General features: G+C 38.2%; 1 protein-coding gene across 1 annotated transcript in view; it reads left to right on the top strand.

Moving 5' to 3' along the window:
* Positions 1-17,525, top strand: part of thoc2 (THO complex 2) — a 144,766-nt gene that overhangs the window by 63,702 nt on the left and 63,539 nt on the right. The window contains exons 13-17 of the mRNA XM_060832504.1: positions 4,377-4,418; positions 6,348-6,478; positions 6,569-6,670; positions 10,243-10,327; positions 17,396-17,489. Coding sequence (XP_060688487.1) covers positions 4,377-4,418; positions 6,348-6,478; positions 6,569-6,670; positions 10,243-10,327; positions 17,396-17,489 — 454 coding nt within the window. The remainder of the gene's footprint in view (positions 1-4,376; positions 4,419-6,347; positions 6,479-6,568; positions 6,671-10,242; positions 10,328-17,395; positions 17,490-17,525) is intronic.

Raw genomic sequence — 17,525 nt, 5'->3', positions numbered from 1 at the left:
TCTTTATGACTCTATATCTGATGAATAATTTGTTGTCCTGAATCATATTTATGGAATGAAAGTTGCTGGTTTTCTAATATTCTTAATTATCAGTGCAGCAATGGAACCTGTTTGTAGCAAAATGTGCTACTGATACTTTTGTTCTGAGTGCATTGGCAATGTTTTAGTTTATTATCATCATGTTCAGAAAAAGTAAGTCACATGACGCCATGTTATAGTCTCAACAGGTTTACTTGAATCACAAGCTTTCGGAGTGCTGCTCCTTCGTCCTGTTCAGAGATGTTATTAAACATTCCTTGAGCAAATGAGACTTGAACCTGATCCTTGTGGCTCACAGATAGAGACACTACTATTGCGCCACAAGAGAAAGCCTTGAATACTTGAATTTTTCAGAATTTTAGGATATGGGAAGGAAACTAAAAAGCACAATCTTGAGAGCAGTAACCTTGGGATTATTCCCAGTGTCACAGTAAAGTGAATGTAAGATTAGGAAGTTTGATCAATTGAACACATGACTTGAATGTTACATTTGAATTTGGAAAGCAGGAGCGAAAGTAGACCATCCTGCCCATTCATGACTGATTAGTTTATGGCTGATCTTTGTCAGTTCGAATTCCGCAATCCCGTACATTTCTGACAAACTTTTTGTTTCTTATTAGGTAGGGGAGTCATAGAGTCATATAGCATGGGAGCAAATCTTTTGGTCCAAATTGTCCACGCCGACCAAGTTTCCCAAACCAAAATTAGTCCCACTTGTCTGTATTTGGCCCATATCCTTCTAAACCTCTCCTATTCATGTATCTGTCCAAATGTCTTCTAAATGTTGTAACTATATCTGCAGTTCATTCCATGTTTGAACCACTCTTGTGTGACAACATTGCTGCCCCCAGGTCCTTTTGAACCTCTCCTCTCACCTTAATATTATGCCCTGCAGTTTTGAACTCACCTACCTGAGGGAAAAGATCTTTGCCATTCACCTTTTCTGTTCCCCTCAAAATTTTATAAACGCGCTTAAGATCATCCCTCAACCTCCTGTGCTCCAGTGAAAAAAATCCACACCTATCCAGCTTCTTTTTATAACTCAAATCCTCCAGTCCTGGTGGCATCCTTGTTAATCTTTCCTGAACCCTTTCCAATTTAATAATATCCTTCCTATAGAAGGAGTCCAGATCTGTACACAGTACTGAAAAAAGTGTCCTGAACAATCACTACATGACGTCCTAACTCTTGTACTCAATGGTCTGAACAATGAAGTTAAACATGCCAGTTGCCGCCTTCACCACCTTGACAATCTGTGATGCAACTTTCAAAGAATTATGTACCTGAACACCTAGGTATCGATGTTCAACAACACTACCTAGGACCCTACCATTAACTTTCTAAGTCCTGCCCTTGTTCATCTTACCAAAATACAACACGTTGCATTTATCCAAATTGAACTCCATCTGCCATTCTTGAGCCCGTTAGCCCAATTGATCAAGATCCTTGTGTAATCTTAGATAACCTCCTTCACCAATCATATCACCAATTCTCTGTCTTAAAACTGTTCAACGCTTCTATCACCACTCCAAAGCTGCACAGCCTTCTGAGAAAAACCAACATCATTCATCCCTGTCCTATTAAGGGCAACTGCTGATCTTAAAGCCATGTCCTGAGACTCATGAAGGGACATGCTGTCTGCACCTTGTCAAAACCATTCTTGATCATATACCTGTGAGTTAAGCCATTGACTTTACTCTTCACAACAAGCCAAACTACCTAATCTGTCCTCAGGTATCAGTCCAATATATCTCTTTTAAATTACCTTCGTACACTAGTGACCTTCCTCCCATTAGGAGAGCGAAATGACGTATTTGTTAAAGATGCTGTCTCACTAATGGATGACTGAAGCATAATATTACTTTTAATTTCAATTCCTCTTGGAATAAAGGATAGCAACCCATTAGCCTGGATAAGTGCACTTTCAACAGCACTCAAGAAACTTGACATTATCCAGAACAAAGCAGTCTACTTGTTTGGCACACATTCTTGAAGAGCCACTCACTCCACCATTGATGCACAGTCGCAGCCATGTTTATGGTTTACAAGATACCCTCCATAAATTCATCAAAGTCTTTCTTTAGACAGCGCTTGCCAAACCCACAACCAATATCATCTGGAATGACAAGATCAAGCAGAAATATAGGAGGACGACCACCTGCAAGTTCCACTCCAAGCTGCACACTGTTGTGGTTTGGAACTATATCATAATGCCTTTCGTGTCACTGCATTAAAATCTCAGAACTCCCTTCCCGATTACATCATTGGTGTATCTACACCAAATGGATTGCAGCAGATCAAGAAGGCAGCTTACCATCACCATCTCAAGGGCTGTAGGGAATGGAAAATAAACACTTGTTCAATGAATAATAAAAATGCTCAAAACCCTGTGCACCGTAGATTTCCACATTGATTCTGTTTAAGTAATACTCTGCTTTTCAATTCATCCATAGTGAACAGTTCAATATTTTCCTACCTTATACTCCATCTGACAGCTTTTTAACCCATTCACTCAACTCACCTGTTTCTGCTTGCAGTCCCTTTGCCGTCTTTGCTAGATTTTTTGTGAACTGTCTTTGTGCTTTTGCTCCTCACATGCTTTAATCCTTGAGGGCCCTGCCACCCTTTAAGAGAGAAAGCATCAGAAGCATTTGGATGGTTTCTGGGATCTGGACAAGCTAAACCATTTACATCTTAACAGGACTGGGACTGATACCTACACAGAAATTTGGTGGTGCTGAAAGTTTGAAGCTAGCCTGGTGTTGGGATAGAAACCTCAGGAGGAGCTCAAATTTGATGGGAGTAATGCTGCTAACATGAAGCAGAAATAAGTGAATTAAGAAGAGAAGTAAAACGAAGGCCAGCATTAGCTAGGCTGAGAATGAGGAATAATGTTAAAAATACAAAGTTAAGAGCACTCTGCTTGAATTCACACAGTATTTTCAAGGAGGTGAATGATTTCAAGGCACATATTGAGCAAATGGGTATAATTTAACTACTGTTACAGAAACACAGCTGTACATGATCAAGACTGGGAACTGAATATTCAGGAGTATTGACATTTTGGAAGAATATGCCAAAAGGAAAAGGAGATGATGTTGTAATGATGATTAGAGGTGGGATCAGTGTATTAGTAAGGAAGGATCTCAGAACAGAAGAGCAAAATGTGGAATCTGTTTGGGTGTCAATGAGAAAAAGCAAGAAACAGCAAATACCAGTAGGAGTTGTTTATAGGCCACCAATATTGTGGATCACAGTATTAATCAGGAGATTAGAGAAGCATGTAGAATCGATGATATGGTGATCATGGGAACTTCAACATGTATGTAAATTGATAAACATAATGAGCATAGTGCTGTGAATGAGGAGTTTCTGAAATGTTGGGAATGGATTTTCTACAGTATTTTTCAGTAACCAATTACAGCATAGGCTACTTTAGATCTCGGCTTTTATAAATGAAGAAAAAACAGTAATTAATTCTCTTTTGCCTCAACTTTCAGGGATGTGTGACCATTATATGATAGAATTTTACGTTATGCTTAAAATTCAGGTAGTTCGGTCAGAAGCCAGAGTATTAAATTTGAGCGAAGAAAGTTTTGAAAGTATCATGTACAAATTGGCTTTGGTGGTTTGGGAAAATAACAGGCATGTTGGAACTTCAGCAACAGATGGTTTGTAAATAATTATTTTGGTTTAGAGCAACTGTACATTCCTTGAAGGCTCAAAAACATCCTAACTATGGCTAACAAAAGAAATTAAGGATTTTTACAAAATTTAAAAGTAAAGTAAAATGTTGCCAGAATAAATCATAAATTTGATCGTTGGGAGGAAATTTTAACACCACAAATGGGAAGCAGCCACCATTTTCATTTTACATACTGATAGAGCTTTTTCAGTGTGTTTTTACGTCTTTTGTTACTTAACATCATACTCTATTCTAATCCGTCTCCCTCAGCTTCTTGGTTCCCATTTGCTGTGTTCAAAATTTCTCCGAATGCTCAAATTTATGATTTATTCTGGCAGGATTGTAGCACTTTTCTTTGAATTTTGTAAAATATTTAATTTGTTTTTGTTAGCCATGGTTAGGATGTTTTTGTTGTTTTTTGTGCCTTTGAAGGAATGAATAGTTGCTCTAAACAGTGGAATAATTAATTAAAAATTATCTGAAAGACTAGCTTGAACGTTTTATATTGGTTATTGTTATATCTTTATGTTGTAGTGCTTCTGATTAGATATGAAAAACCAACAATTGAAGTGACAAAAGTGGTACAAACCTAGTCATTGTGTGAGCTCTTTGTTAGACAATGGAGTTAACACATTTTATCATTCATTTGTAGCATTCATCAGATGGCAATAAACCAGATGACAAGGAAAAAATGGTAAGTTCTCATATTTCGTTGAAGATCAGATTGTGCATATTTCTTGCTCCTACATTGTGTAGGAATGTTGTTAAATAAGCTATTCAATATATTATATTAGGTTTCAGAGAAAAAAGTCCTACTAGAATGTCTTCTTTTACTTGACCACTTAAATATCTTTTTGGGTAACCTATATCAAGCTTAGTTGGTCTGGCAAACATTGTTGTTATAGATCTTATATTAACAGTAAACAATAGCTGGTTATGTGGCAAAAACAGGTAACTGCTAAAAATATCAATAGTTGTATGATGTGGACTGCCAGGGACTACAACTTCTTTGCCTTTGCTTTGACTCCTTTTTGACCGTGAGAAATTAATGTTGGACAGCTGCATTCAAAATTTTTAATGTCAAAGGGGAGAACACCTATTTATCTAGTATCTTATTTGGCATCTGACTTTAAGTTCCAAAACTACTTTTCAAGGGCAGTCACTGTTGCAATGTTGTTAATAATGGCAGCAAAAATCCACAATCAGCAATCGGGTTTTTTGTTCATGATTTTGGCTTGGGCACGGGGGGGGTAAAGTTTCCATTCTTTTCATTGAATACTGCCACACATGTTACCATGATCATGGCTCCATAATTTTCCTGTTGAGTTTCTTGGCTCAGATTGGCTGAAACAAAAATAAATGCATGTTTGAAAAATAAGTTTGAGATTGTGTGAAACAGGTGACATGGGAATTTTTGTAACTAGTTTATAGTATGATATCTAAATTAAGTTTAGACTAAATTACTAATGTTTTTGAATAAATTTCTCTGGTCTCCTTTTTTACTGCAAACTTGAATGTGTTTTAAATAAATTAGTTAATAATTTGACATCCCTTTAAAGTAGCATTTTACTAATATGTACAGTGACGTTGCGCTATGTCAGCGTCAGATAACTGAGAATTCTAATCGTGTTGAAGTCATCAAATAGTCCCATTGACAGAATATCAAATCCAATTGAAGAATGCCTGTGATATACCAAACTCTGAATTAGCCAAAATTGGAAAGATGCACTATTGAATCAGTTGTCTTAGTAAACTACTTGCAATTGCTTGATCTGCAAAGTGGGCACTTTAAGGGGAAAAGGTCCTCTTGGACCGATTGTAATTTGAAAAGGTAGAAATACTCAGAACATTTTCCAGTTATATTCTTGATCCTGTTCATAACTTATTTACTGTCTGTCACCATTTTGTTTTAAACTTGTCACCTTTTCAAAAATCAACCTCAGAGCATTTGTAATCCAAGGCACTGATACACTAATTCCACGTTCATTTTCTCTTATGTCAGCTATGAGGTTGTGTGGGTGCCACCTCATATGCGAGAACTCTCATTTGACATGTCAGCAACGTAATGTTGCAGATCTTTAGTGTAGTCTCTTGGTTCAGCTTACATCCGTTGTACTTTGGTATGTTTCGAAAATGTTAATGACAGTTTAATTGTGCATTGGCACAGAATCTTGGAAATTGGACATGGAACATTTTGTATCTTATGTCAAAGAATCGAATTGAAGATTGAGGTTGAGTTTAGTTTTAGTCCTAAGATTTATTTGTTTTGATTACATTCTCAGGATAAGCTGACCTCGAAATGAAGGTCTTAAAGGCAAATGCTATTTTTATCATGTTGAATATTAAATTTATTGCATATCAGTACTTCTTGGATATTTTGTTTGTAGTGATCTTTATAATAATTATGAATTGCTAGTTCACATCTCCCTTATTGAAAGAGTTAACTTTTATTTTAGGGATATGTCTTATACCTGAAGACAGATTAAACATTGTCAAATTGTTAAATTTAGCTGATCCACTGTTAAATAGGCCACTTGATAATAATAGGCAGATTGCATGTGGGATTGATTTTAAATGAAATATTCTGAAACACTAACCAGATAATTGTTCTTTAACTCTGCAGGATTCACTTGTGAGTTGTTTCCTCAGTATTACAGATCAAGTGTTGCTGCCATCTCTTACATTAATGGACTCCAATGCATGTATGTCAGAAGAGCTTTGGGGAATGTTGAAAACATTCCCATACCAATACAGGTGAATGTCATGCAGGAGCATTTAAATATATTGATTTATTCATGTGTAGTGACACTATGGCTGCTTAATGCTTAAATTTGTTACTTTAAGGTACCGTTTATATGGACAGTGGAAAAATGACACCTACAGTAGCCATCCTCTACTGGTCAAAGTCAAAGCTCAGACTATTGACAGGGCCAAGTATATTATGAAGTAAGTTCATGTAATTCCTATGCAAGACATGTTATGGACAAGATTCACTATTCTAATCATATCTGTGTGAAAAATGTTAGCATTTATTTGTTAGCATTAAATCATGTTTAATTTAACAGATTTTTGCACAGCCTTTCTTAGGAACAAATGATACCTTATTCTTTCTTATATGCTAATTTACCAGATGACTGAGATCAGTCTGCTTTGCTTTATGACAAGATTAGTAAAACTCTGATTAAAATGTTTGGATTTTCCCTGACACATTCTAAGACTTATGAACAGCCTTCTTTCAAAACGTCTTTCTGACTTGAAAGACCAATCGTGTTCTGTTTATGCAAGAATAATGTCTTGGTAGAACACTTAAAACTCGCTACCATTGAACATTTTGAGAAGATTTGGAGCTCAGGTTGAGGTTCTGGATGTAGGTTTGCTTGCTGAGCTGGAAGGTTCATTTTCAGATGTTTTGTCACTATACTAGGCAACACGTTCAGTGAGCTTCCGGATGAAGCAATGCTGGTGTTTCTTGCTTTCCGTTTATCTGTTTGGGTTTCCTTGAATTGGTGATGTCATTTCCTGTGGTGATGCCATTTCCTGTTCTTTTTCTCAGGGGGTGGAAAATGGGATCCTAGTTAATGTGTTTGTTGATAGAGTTCCAGTTGGAATGCCGTGCCTCTAGGAATTCTCGTGCGTGTCTCTGTTTGGCTTGTCCTCGGATTGATATGTTGTGCCAGTCGAAGTGATGTCCTTTCTTATCTGTATGTGAGGATACCAGTGAGAGTGGGTCATGTCGTTTTGTGGCTAGTTGATGTTCATGTATCCTGGTGCCCAGTTTTCTGCCTGTTTGTCTAATGTAGTGTTTGTTACAGTTCTTGCACAGTACTTTGAAAATGACATGAGTTTTTCTTGTTGTCTGTATAAGTTCATTAGCTGCTTTTGTAGTGGGTTTGTGGGCTACCATGATGCCGAGGGTTCTGAGTAGTCTGGCAGTCATTTCTGGGATATCTTAGATGGAGGGGAGAGTGGCTAGGATTTCTGGACATGTTTTGTCTGCTTGTTTGGGTTTGTTGCTGAGAAATTGGCGAACTGTATTCATTGGGTACCCATTCGTTTTGAATACACTGTATAGGTGATTTTCCTCTGCTTTGCATAGTTCCTCTGTTTCAACGAGCCATCACACACTGCAGCACAACGTTGTGATGCAGCTTCCTTTGTGAATGTTGGGATGATTGCTTCTGTAGTTCAATATTTGGTCTGTATGTGTTGTTTTCCTGTAGACGCTGGTTTACATTTTCCCATTGGCTGTTCGCTCTACTGTGATGTCTAGGAATGTTCAGTGGTGTTTAAAGACCAAGATGCAGAATAATAAAATTGGAGGAGTTTCCTGTTGTCCAAGAAAACCTGTCCTCTTCACTCAACACAGCTGAAACAGATTAAATTCCTGTTTGTGAAGCATGAAAGTTTCTCTCTATAAGTGTACATAACTGTGAAAGCAATTTCTTTGTCATTGTCTTTATCATAGCCCAATAATGTGTGGGTGGCACAGTGACACAGTGGTTAGCACTGCTGCCTCACAGCGCCTGAGACCCGGGTTCAATTCCCAACTCAAGCGACTGACTGTGTGGAGTTTGCATGTTCTCCCCGTGTCTGCGTGGGTTTCCTCCGGGTGCTCCGGTTTCCTCCCACAGTCCAAAGATGTGCGGGTCAGGTGAATTGGCTATGCTAAATTGCCCGTAGTGTTAGGTAAGGGGCAAATGTAGGGGTATGGGTGGGTTGCGCTTCGGAGGGTCGGTGTGGACTTGTTGGGCCGAAGGGCCTGTTTCCACACTGTAAGTAATCTAATCTAATCTAATGTGCAAAGCTGTAATGACATTTAAATTCTTATTTCTGGTTCTACTTTAGTTTGTCAAAGTTTATGGATGAGTTGAAATATTGTTGTTTGTTTTGAAATGGTTAGTAATAGATTTTGAGAAACAATCAACTGCAACAATAATGTTAACCATCTCGTGATAAAACTAGAGTAAAAGCCTTTTGTGATGTCTTGAGAAACATTATCTGAATTTAGTTAAATTATTTTGTTAAATGTCAAGCAACCAGTTTTAAGCACTTAAAACTTCTTCCAAAATAGAAAGCAAAATAAAAAGAAAATGTTACTTATCTGAACTATTGCTGTAATCTCACGTTATGTTTACTGAAGTAGAAATGAAGCTTCATACATGAAGCTTCATTTGGATTGTACACTGTTAATATTAAAAAATTTGACTTGCTGCACAGGAAATTAAAAGTACAGTTTAACCATGTTAATCTGCCAAGGTATAAAAAATTTACTGCCTTGCTGGAAAGCGAATGTGAGATTTCTTCAGTACACTGACATTTTCTGATTCAGTTTACTATTTCCACACCCTAACTTCGTGCTCGATAACTAAAACTGAAGTTTAATATTATTTAACTTGATGTTTGAAATTAACTTTTGTGATATTATTAAGTACAGTTTTCAAGAGTTAATGGAGACCTAAAATTATCATTAGAGTATAAGATGTCTTGGCAAGGCCAGTGAGATTTTTGAAGCAGTCTATTTTTCTATTCTTCGCAGCAGCCAATTTTACATAATTGGATTGCATCTCTGACAACACTGAATGTACAGGTTGCACTTTTATTATTAGTACAAGAAAGGACTTGGTGGAATGTTATTCAGCCCTTTTTAAAGAATAAGGCACATGGTCCTGCAGGGTATTATTATCTTTTTGGTGGTATCCGCTCTCACCTGCCATAAGAACTGAAAACCTTTGTTTTGTCCTGAGGAAACTTGAGGCTATGTGGTGGTAAGGCAGTTGTAAGGGCAGATCAGAATGACAGAAAGTTCTGATACTGAAGCACTTCTGCAATCTCATCGGCAAAATTGAGAATTTGGACTGTAGCCAGTTTTAATGGTGGTTTCTACATGTGCAAGAAAAATAAGTCAGTGGTTTTTGTACCCACTGGTCATTGTTTCTGGCTGAATACATTGAATAAGTGATGCAGTATAATGTTCTCATTTTGGATTTGATAAGCGGTGTAGAGGAAATATTTCTTTGTACAAGATATTTTAGCTTTATAAGATTTTATATTCTGAGAGTTTACAGAAAGAGAGAATAAGTCATTCGGCACAATCCATATAGAGAACTTTTATTGCAAAAATCTGATTTTAAGGATGCATCTTTTGATAGTGATGTGAAACATCCAGAATTGTTCTAAGTGAACACGAAGTTAAGAATGGATTTATCATTCTATTTATGTGTTGATAAGTTCCAAGTTTAATTGCTTTCTTTGATTTAGATAAATGCAACTTTGCTAGTTAGTCTGGTAGATTGATAAATTTCCCATTCACTGCCACCAAAAAGCTGTGGTTTCTTTTGTCATCTTTCTCACTTTGATTGAGCCAATAGCCAGTGGTGCAAGCCACTATTTTCATGAAGTGGAACCCTTCACTGAATAAAACATAGTGCTTAGCTGATGACTTTTAACATAAATTCACAAGCTTTAAATCCAAAAAAAAATACATTCCCTATTTCATGTTTTTGTGTTTATTTTTTCAGGCGATTGACTAAGGAAAATGTCAAGCCTTCTGGAAGACAAATTGGAAAGCTGAGTCATAGTAATCCAACTATCTTGTTTGATTATGTACGTACTCTTCTATAATCACTAATATACAAAGAAATTTCAATTGTTAAGGTGAATGCCAAAATGTAATGACTGCTCTTGCATCAGCAATGTGCATTTTAGCTAACTCTTAGGAGCTTTCTGGAATTTAGATTTGAATGATGGCCAGATCCATCTGATGAAAGAAGTCCTAACCCTTCTGGTTGTCCTCAGTGAGTTGGAAAGACTTGGTCCAATTCCTAATAGTTCCAACATGGTGGAAAGATCCTTGCCCTGTATTTATCTGGACTCAGAATTCAATACTGGCAGTGGCTTAACTTGCCATCAGAGAACTTATTCCTGCATTCAAAGCATCCACTGGTCATTGACACTGCAGTTAGTTTGATTTTTAAATTTAAACTGAGCAAGTGTTGAAAAGCATATCTCAGGAATGTGGTGGAATATTCTCCACTTGCCTGAGAGGGATGACCTAGGTGTTAACCACAGACCAGAAACTGAGTGAGTTTAGCTGTAGACATACAATGACTCGTAAGAGCAGTTTGGAGGCTAATCATCGTGCACTAAACAACTCCCCTCCTGTGTCCCCAAAGTTGCTGTCATCAACAAAGCTGAAGTCATTAATGTAATGGAGTAATTTGGACTTGTCTGGGTGAGTTCTTCAAAAACACTGAAGAAACCTAACACCCTCCAAGGCAAAGCAGCTCACCATATCCACAAACATTAACTCCCACCACTCATTGGCAGAAGTATGTACCATCTGTAAAAGGTACTGCAGATTTCCCCAATAATCCCATGATCACTAATATTTAGAAGGCCAAAGGCCGAGGAGAACTGTATAAAACAATACCACAGAATCCATATTATAGGTGGAATGTGATTGCTTTGGAGGGGATGCTCAGGAGATTTTAACAGAATGTTGCCTGAGGTGTTATGTTTTAGCCATGAAGAGAGTTTGGATAGACTGGGGTTGTTTTCCTTGGAGAGGAGCATTCTGAGAGAAGCAACTTGATTGAGATTCCTGAATTTGAGGATGAGAGGCAGGAAGAAACTTTATTTTTCGTTGGATGACGGGATTGGTGCTCAGGGTGCAGAGCAGGAGGTTTAGAGGGGATGTAAGGGTCGGCGGGGAAGAAACCTTCTAACATTAAAGAGGTATTTGCATCTATATTTGCAATGCTAAGGAATGCAAGGCTATGGACCAAGTACTGGAAAATTGAATTAAAATAGTTACATTGTTTTTGACTGGTGCAGATCTAATGGGCTGAAGGGCCTTTTTCTTTGTTGTAGACTACTATAACCTTGGAAGCACCATCCTGCAAGTTCCCTCTCCAAGCCACTCACCATCTTGACTTGCAGTATAACTGGGTTATAATTCTGGATTTGCATCCCTAATGCCATTATGGGTCCACCAACATCCAAGACAGAGGAACCTCTATTATCTGAACGACACAGGCAGTGTGTTTTGTTTGGATAATCAAATGTTTGGACAATCGAATGCCAGATAATACCAGTTAAGTCAAGCATCAGGACCTTGTGATCTTGTCCGGACAATCTGAAATTCACATAATTGAATGCCGGATAACTGAGGTTCCATTTGTAGACTCACTGTCACTGTCATGAAGGCAACTCACCACCACCTTATCAAGGGCACTTGGGAGGAGTAGACAATAAATGCTGCCCACAATATGATGCCTCCATTCCTTAAGTGAAGAACCGAACAAGAATAAGATCGAGGAGGCCTGCTCTGCCAATCGATTAACATGACTGATGTGATTGTAACCTGAAATGCTCAGTCCTGCCCACCTATGATGACCATGCTTAATAATCATGTGTCAATTTCTGCCAGAAGAATATTCATGAACTGTATTTCACTACCTTTTCAGGAAGTGAGTTGCAAAGATTCATGACTATCAGATACAAATTTGCTTCATTTCTGATTGAGATAAATAGCACGTTATCTTTTTGACAGTGACCCCTAGTTCATTCCTTTCAAGTAGAAGAAACATCCCCACATCTACCTTGTCAAAACCCATTCAGGATTTTGTGTTTCATTCAAGTTGCCTCTGACTCTTTTGTACTCCAGTGGATATAAGTCTAGGCTGTCTAACCTTTCCTGAAAAGACCTCACACCCTTCACACCCATTCTAAGGTTCGAGTAATAAACACCTTTTTATGAACTGCTTCCAATTTAATTACATTCTTTAATCACATGACTAATGCTATTAATAATAGTAATATACTGCAGCAGCTGAAATCTGGGAAAAAAAAGAGTTATGTTGGAATAACTCAGCAGGTCAGGCAGTATCTGCAGTGAGAGAGAAAGAAGGTGAATATTTTAACGTGTGCAGAATATACACAGTTCTCCAAATGTGATGTCATTTATGTCCTGTACAACTGATACATAACTTCCTGACTGTTATATTTGATTCCCCCTGGAATAAGTGATCATGCACTATTTCCTGCCTACTTGCTGAACCTGCATAATAACTTTGACAACACACTAAATGTCAGGGCTCTGCAATCTCAACTGTGAGATGATATTTCTCTTTTATTCTTCCTGCAAAAAATCGATAATTTCCCATTTTCCCAAGGAATACTCCTTTTGCCAGATCTTTGCCTACTCTCAACTTAACTGTATCCCTTTGTAGCCTCCTTATTGTTCTCTTCACAACATAATTTCCTTGCTTTCTTTGTAGCCTTTGGTACGTACTATGTTAGTATACATTCCGTTCATTCTTCAATTCCATTCGTATAAATTGTAAAAATTTGAGGCTCCAGCGCTGATCCCAGTGACGTGCCATGTTACACCATACCAACTTGAAAGAAAAACATTGAAGCCAAGTCTCTGCTCCCTGTTAGCCAGCCAACCTCCATACCAACATACTATACCCTGCAGTATAAATCTTTATGGATGTAGATCTGCTCGCTGAGCTGGAAAGTTCATTTCCAGACTTTTCATTACCCTACTAGGTAACATCTTCAGTGGGCTCAGTTGAAGTAATACTGAAATTTCTGCTTTCTATTTATATATTTTTTTGGGATGGTGATGTCATTTCCTGTGGTGAAGTCACTTCCTGTTCCTTTTCTCAGAGGGTGGTAGACGGGATGTAACTCGATGTGTTTATTGATAGAGGTGTGGTTGGAGTGCCATGCTTCTAGGAATTCTCGTGTGTATCCTTGTTTTGGCATTCCAACTGGACCTCTATCAAAAAACACATCGAGTTAGACCTCATCTACCACCCCCTGAGAAAAGGAACAGGACGTGACTTCACCAAAGGAAATAGCATCATCACAGGGAATGACATCACCAAACCAAAGAAACCCAAACATATGAATAGGAAGCAGGAATTTTCAGCATTGCTTTGCCTGAGGCCCATTGAAGATGTTACCGAGTGGGGTAATGAAATGTCTGGAAATGAACTTTCCAGCTCAGCGAGCAGATGTATATCCAAAACCTCAACCTGAGCTATAAATCTTCTCAAAATTTGACAAATCTTTATTTTTCACAGTAATCTATGATGTGGCATCTTATCAAACGCTTTCTGGAAATCTAAATGGAGGACATCACCAGTCTCTCTTTTTCCAAGACACATGTAATAAAACTCCAACAGATTTGTTCAATATCCTTTTGCTTCCATAAAACTATGTTAACTCAGCCCAAGTATCTTGAAACTGTCTTAGACCCGGTTGTGCCTTCTTTAATCATAGTTTCCAATATCTTCCTAATGATAGATGTTAAGCAAACTGGCCTGTAGATTTCAGTTTTCTACTTTCTTCCCTTTTTGGAAATGCAGACCTTCCCTGAATCGAGAGAGTTTTGCTAAATTCACACCAATCAACTATCTCAATAGCCACTTCTTTTAAGATCCTGTGTCCAATACATTTTTAATTCACTTTTTTCATGTCTAATTTCCAAGGTTTGACTTGGAGTAGCACAGTTATCATTAAGTCAGAAGTTATGGGTTCAAGTACCAATCCAGAGAATTGAGCACAGAACGTTTATGAACTGTTTGGAGTGCTCAGCAAGTTTTGAACTGGGAAAGGTACATTTTATTTTTGGTGATACATCAAACCCAAACCATGAACCTCCGTGTCCCAGTCTAAAGGTTTTAGTGCAGTTGTTCATGTCGCAGCAGGGGAGTACTCTCCAATATTTGTCAAATTGACAACATAGATCAAATGTGTGTTCTTATGCAGTTTTTGAGAATTTCCTCCATGGTATTTAGCTGCAGCATTTGTCTACTTTATTGTATTGATCCCCTCCAAAAATACTGTTTTGTGTGAGACATGCTTTAAGATATTGAGGATGTGAAAGTCATAAATGGAAGGATAATTTTTATTCCTGTGTTTGTGTTTGACGTTTGTATGCTTCCAAATTCATTTTCTTAATTCGTCGCCTTTTACCCTCACATAAATTTAATTATAAGAGAACCATGGAAATGTTACATGACAGAAAGAAGCTATTCAGTTCATGGAGTTTGCATGGGCTGAATAAACTCACTATCATTCTAATCCAATTTACTGGCACCTGGTCTATAACTTTGCAAGTTACACTGCTTCAGGTTAGATGCAGTTTTCTTTTAAGTGAGTTGAAGGTTTCTGCCTCAACCGCCAAACTGGACATTGAATTCCAGGTACCCACCAGCTTTGAGCAGAAAAGTGTTTCTTTATGGCTGATTCAGTCTATCCAGCATGATATTAATCTCTATAATAAGTGAAACAAGTCATCTTTGTCTACTCTATCCAAGTCCCTCATAATTTTGCACATCACCCCTCAGCCTCTTTGTTCTAAGGAAACAACCTTCCAACCTTTCTTCATAGTTGCAGTTTGCAAGCTCTGATTACATTTTTGTATATCTCCTCTGTCCACTCTCTTAAGCAACTTCCTGTAATGTGGTGACCCAAATTTTACACAGTCTCTGCCAGCTGTGGCTGAATAAATGTCTTATCTTGTTCCAATGTTGCATCCCTGCTCTTGTATTCAGTAGCTCGCTTACTGGAAGAAAACATCCCTTCTTTCCCACATTAATTATTTGACTTGTACCACTCCCGACCTGTGGACATGCATTTCGAAGTCTCTTGCTTAACACACTCACTACTTTTATGTTTATTATGCATTCCCTTGCTTTGTTTGTCCTCCCAAATGCATAGCCTTGTACTTCTCTGGGTTGAAATCCCTTCACTTTTCTGCCCACTTCACCAAGCCATTGATATCATTCTGCAGTTGACGGCCATCCTTTTCACTTTCAAGTAGCTGGAAAATTTTAGTGTTACCTTTAAATTTCCCAATCAAGCCTAGCAAACATGAGTCTACCTCATTTAATGAACACCACAAATAGCAAGGGATCCAACATTAAACCCACCCAGTGGAACACCACTGGAAACTGCTTTCCATTCGTAAAATCAACTTGTCGAACGTTATCCTTTTTGTTTCTTGCCTCTGAGCCAATTTTGCATCCAACTCGCCACTTTTCTCTGTATACCATAGGGTTTAATTTATCTGAACAGTTTGTCAAATTCTATACTAAAATCCATGGAGACAACATGCATGACCTGACAATCATCAGAACTTCTTGTTACTTAGTTCAAAATTCATTTAAGTTAGCAAGATGTGATATTCCCCTAACGAAACCATGTTACAGACTTATCTGTGCCCTTCCAAGGAATAGTTAATGCTATTTATCAATATTTTTTCCAATTATATGCCCGCCACTGAGGTCAGAATGGCTGGCCTGTCATCATTTGACATATCCCCCATCCCCATTTTTGCAGATCTTCAGACTTCTGGTACATCACCTTTATCGAGGAAGCCATCTCTTTCATCTACTTTTAGACACGTAAATACTGGTGCAGCCACCCCAGCGGCTGGCTAGATTCTCTGTCTTAGCTCAAATCGTGCAAACGTTACTTTTTTTGTTTTTAAGAACAAGAGTCCTTTCATCAAATCCTTCTTTAGTGAAGCACTTATGTGCCTCATGGCATTCATATGCACTTTTGCAATGCGACTTTTGCCTGGCACCGTTTTGAGAATAGCTGCTGACCTTTTGCTATTCTAATCGGGGGGGAAGTCAAGCTCATTGGAAGAATGCCATGGTGAGTCCCATATAACTACTTGGAGTTTGCCAAGCACCTCCACATCATCTAATGTGCTACGTGAGCAGACTGACTGACTGAAAAATCTGATAGAGGCCACTTGCAAGATATTATAACACGCACCCAATCATCCGGTCAAAGAAATGGCCTTTTTGAAACCTTTTGAAGGGAGGTTGAGAGAGAGAATTTGCCGAACTTAGGGCCCAGGCAGGTAAGGCCAAGAAAATGTGGCAGAGTTGCAAAAAAAGGCCTCAATTCAAGCAGTACCAGAAGTCTGGTAGGACTGAAGGTGACAGGGAGTAAGGTGACTGTGAGGACAGGGAAGGGATTTGAAGAGATGAGGTCAAACTTGAAAGGTTTCAGAAAAGAATTACAAGGATGTTGCCAGGGTTGAAGAGTTTGAGCTATAGGGAGAGGCTGAATAGGCCTGGGCTACCTTTCCTGGAGCGTCAGAGGCTGAGGAGGTGACCTTAGAAGTTTATAAAATCATGAGGGACATGCATCGGATGAATAAGTCAATGTCTTTTCCCCAGGTAATGGGAGTCCAAAACTAAGAGGCATATTTTTAGTTTGAGAGGAAAAATATTTACAAGGCACCTGAGGGGTACCTTTTTCCAGAGAGAGTGGTTCAAATGTGTAATGAACTACCAAAGGAATTGGTAGATGCAGGTACAGTTAAAACAGGAAAAAGACATTGAGACAGGTGCATGGATAGCAAAGGTTTTGAGGGATATGGACCAAATGCAGGCAAATGGGGCAAGTTTAGTTTGAAAAACTTGGTCAACATGGACAAGTTGGACCGAAGGGTCTGTTCCCATATTCTGTGACTCCATGTATCCAATGTTTTGAAGTCTCTGCACATCAGGGATATAAGAAACAAAGGAAAGAAGTAAATACAATCTACCTTTTAAGGTTTATGATGGTTTATCTCGTGATAGCCAAATTCTTATTCCACTAACCATTTTGAATGCTCATTTTGCATCTGTGTCTTAACAGATTTTATCCCAGATTCAGAAGTATGACAACCTAATAACACCTGTTGTGGATTCTTTGAAATACCTCACTTCCTTGAACTATGACGTCTTGGCATGTATCCTTTTTTTAAAAAGAAACAGCTGTGTGTTAA

The sequence above is a fragment of the Hemiscyllium ocellatum genome, chromosome 11 (genome assembly GCF_020745735.1).
Source record: "Hemiscyllium ocellatum isolate sHemOce1 chromosome 11, sHemOce1.pat.X.cur, whole genome shotgun sequence".
Taxonomy (NCBI): Eukaryota; Metazoa; Chordata; class Chondrichthyes; order Orectolobiformes; family Hemiscylliidae; genus Hemiscyllium; species Hemiscyllium ocellatum.
This window is presented reverse-complemented; position numbering and strand designations above follow the sequence as displayed.